At 35.9% G+C, this 1,113-nt stretch overlaps 1 protein-coding gene across 1 annotated transcript in view; it reads left to right on the top strand.

Moving 5' to 3' along the window:
• The window catches only part of RYR2 (ryanodine receptor 2 (cardiac)), a 509,242-nt gene that overhangs the window by 391,689 nt on the left and 116,440 nt on the right, over positions 1-1,113 (top strand). The window contains 1 exon segment of the mRNA XM_012660153.1: positions 966-1,109. Coding sequence (XP_012515607.1) covers positions 966-1,109 — 144 coding nt within the window.

Raw genomic sequence — 1,113 nt, 5'->3', positions numbered from 1 at the left:
ATTGTTTCACTACTTTCACTATGCTAAAAACTTCTTTCAACATCATGTTATATATTTCACCTCCTTTTAAATAAATCGATCATATTTGTATATTAATTCTGTTTTATTTCTTTCCCAAGACTATTACAATATGTCATTATCATGAAACTATGTTCCAGGTTTGAAGTACTGCTAGAAAATATTCAATATGCACACAGAAGTGGATATGTGGCAATTATTTTAATTTTAACATTAGAACATGCCCTCTTAGTAGAAAGAAGAATAGTCAGTAGCCAGGGAGAATTAGATTCTGTCATTTGAGGTGACCCTGTGGCACCAGCATAAGCCTCAAAAACATCATAAGAGAGCCCTGAAGTAGCATGGCAGTATTCGGTTGTGAACTGCTTATCCAGATAGTCCTGAAGATTTATGAGAACATTGATTAGTGTATTATTTCTGTTTCTGCTAGAGAAGGATTGAGGCTCTGAGGAGACAAGTTGCAGACTATGTAAAATAAAAATGTATTTTATAATCATTTTATATATGTTATTAAACACACACACTCTATATATATGTATGTATATTTCAAAACAAGCATTTGTCAAAACAAAAATAAACCCTTTATTCTTAAATTTCTTTCTTTTAAGCATTGAAAATTAGAAAACATACAATATTTGAAATCACCATAGGATTTTTCATATTCATCTGCCTCCCTAAAATTACAATGTTCATTTTCCATCTGAAAATTACATGGAAATGCATAATGGTGAGTTATTATGACCTAGGAATCTAAGAGTAGGACTTAAAATTAGCAAAAGATGCTACAAGGGTAAGAGAAAAATGATTCTGAGAGAACAGTAGGATTTTCAAAAGTAGGCACCCACAGAAAATGAGGAGGCCCAAGCAACAATCAAGTTAGAGAAGATTCACAGTTGCAAATGTGAGAAGAGCAGGCCCGGATCCCAGCACTTCTCTTTGTTCCATAGGCAGCTGTTTCTGATCAGGAGAGGAAGAAAATGAAGCGCAAAGGAGACCGGTACTCGATGCAGACCTCTCTTATCGTAGCGGCGCTGAAGCGCTTGCTGCCCATTGGGCTGAACATCTGTGCCCCTGGGGACCAGGAGCTCATTGCTC

Source organism: Propithecus coquereli, unplaced genomic scaffold (assembly GCF_000956105.1).
Source record: "Propithecus coquereli isolate 6110/MARCELLA unplaced genomic scaffold, Pcoq_1.0 Scaffold66, whole genome shotgun sequence".
NCBI lineage: Eukaryota > Metazoa > Chordata > Mammalia > Primates > Indriidae > Propithecus > Propithecus coquereli.
Note: the sequence above shows the minus strand (reverse complement) of the source record. Positions and strands in the feature narration are given on the sequence as shown.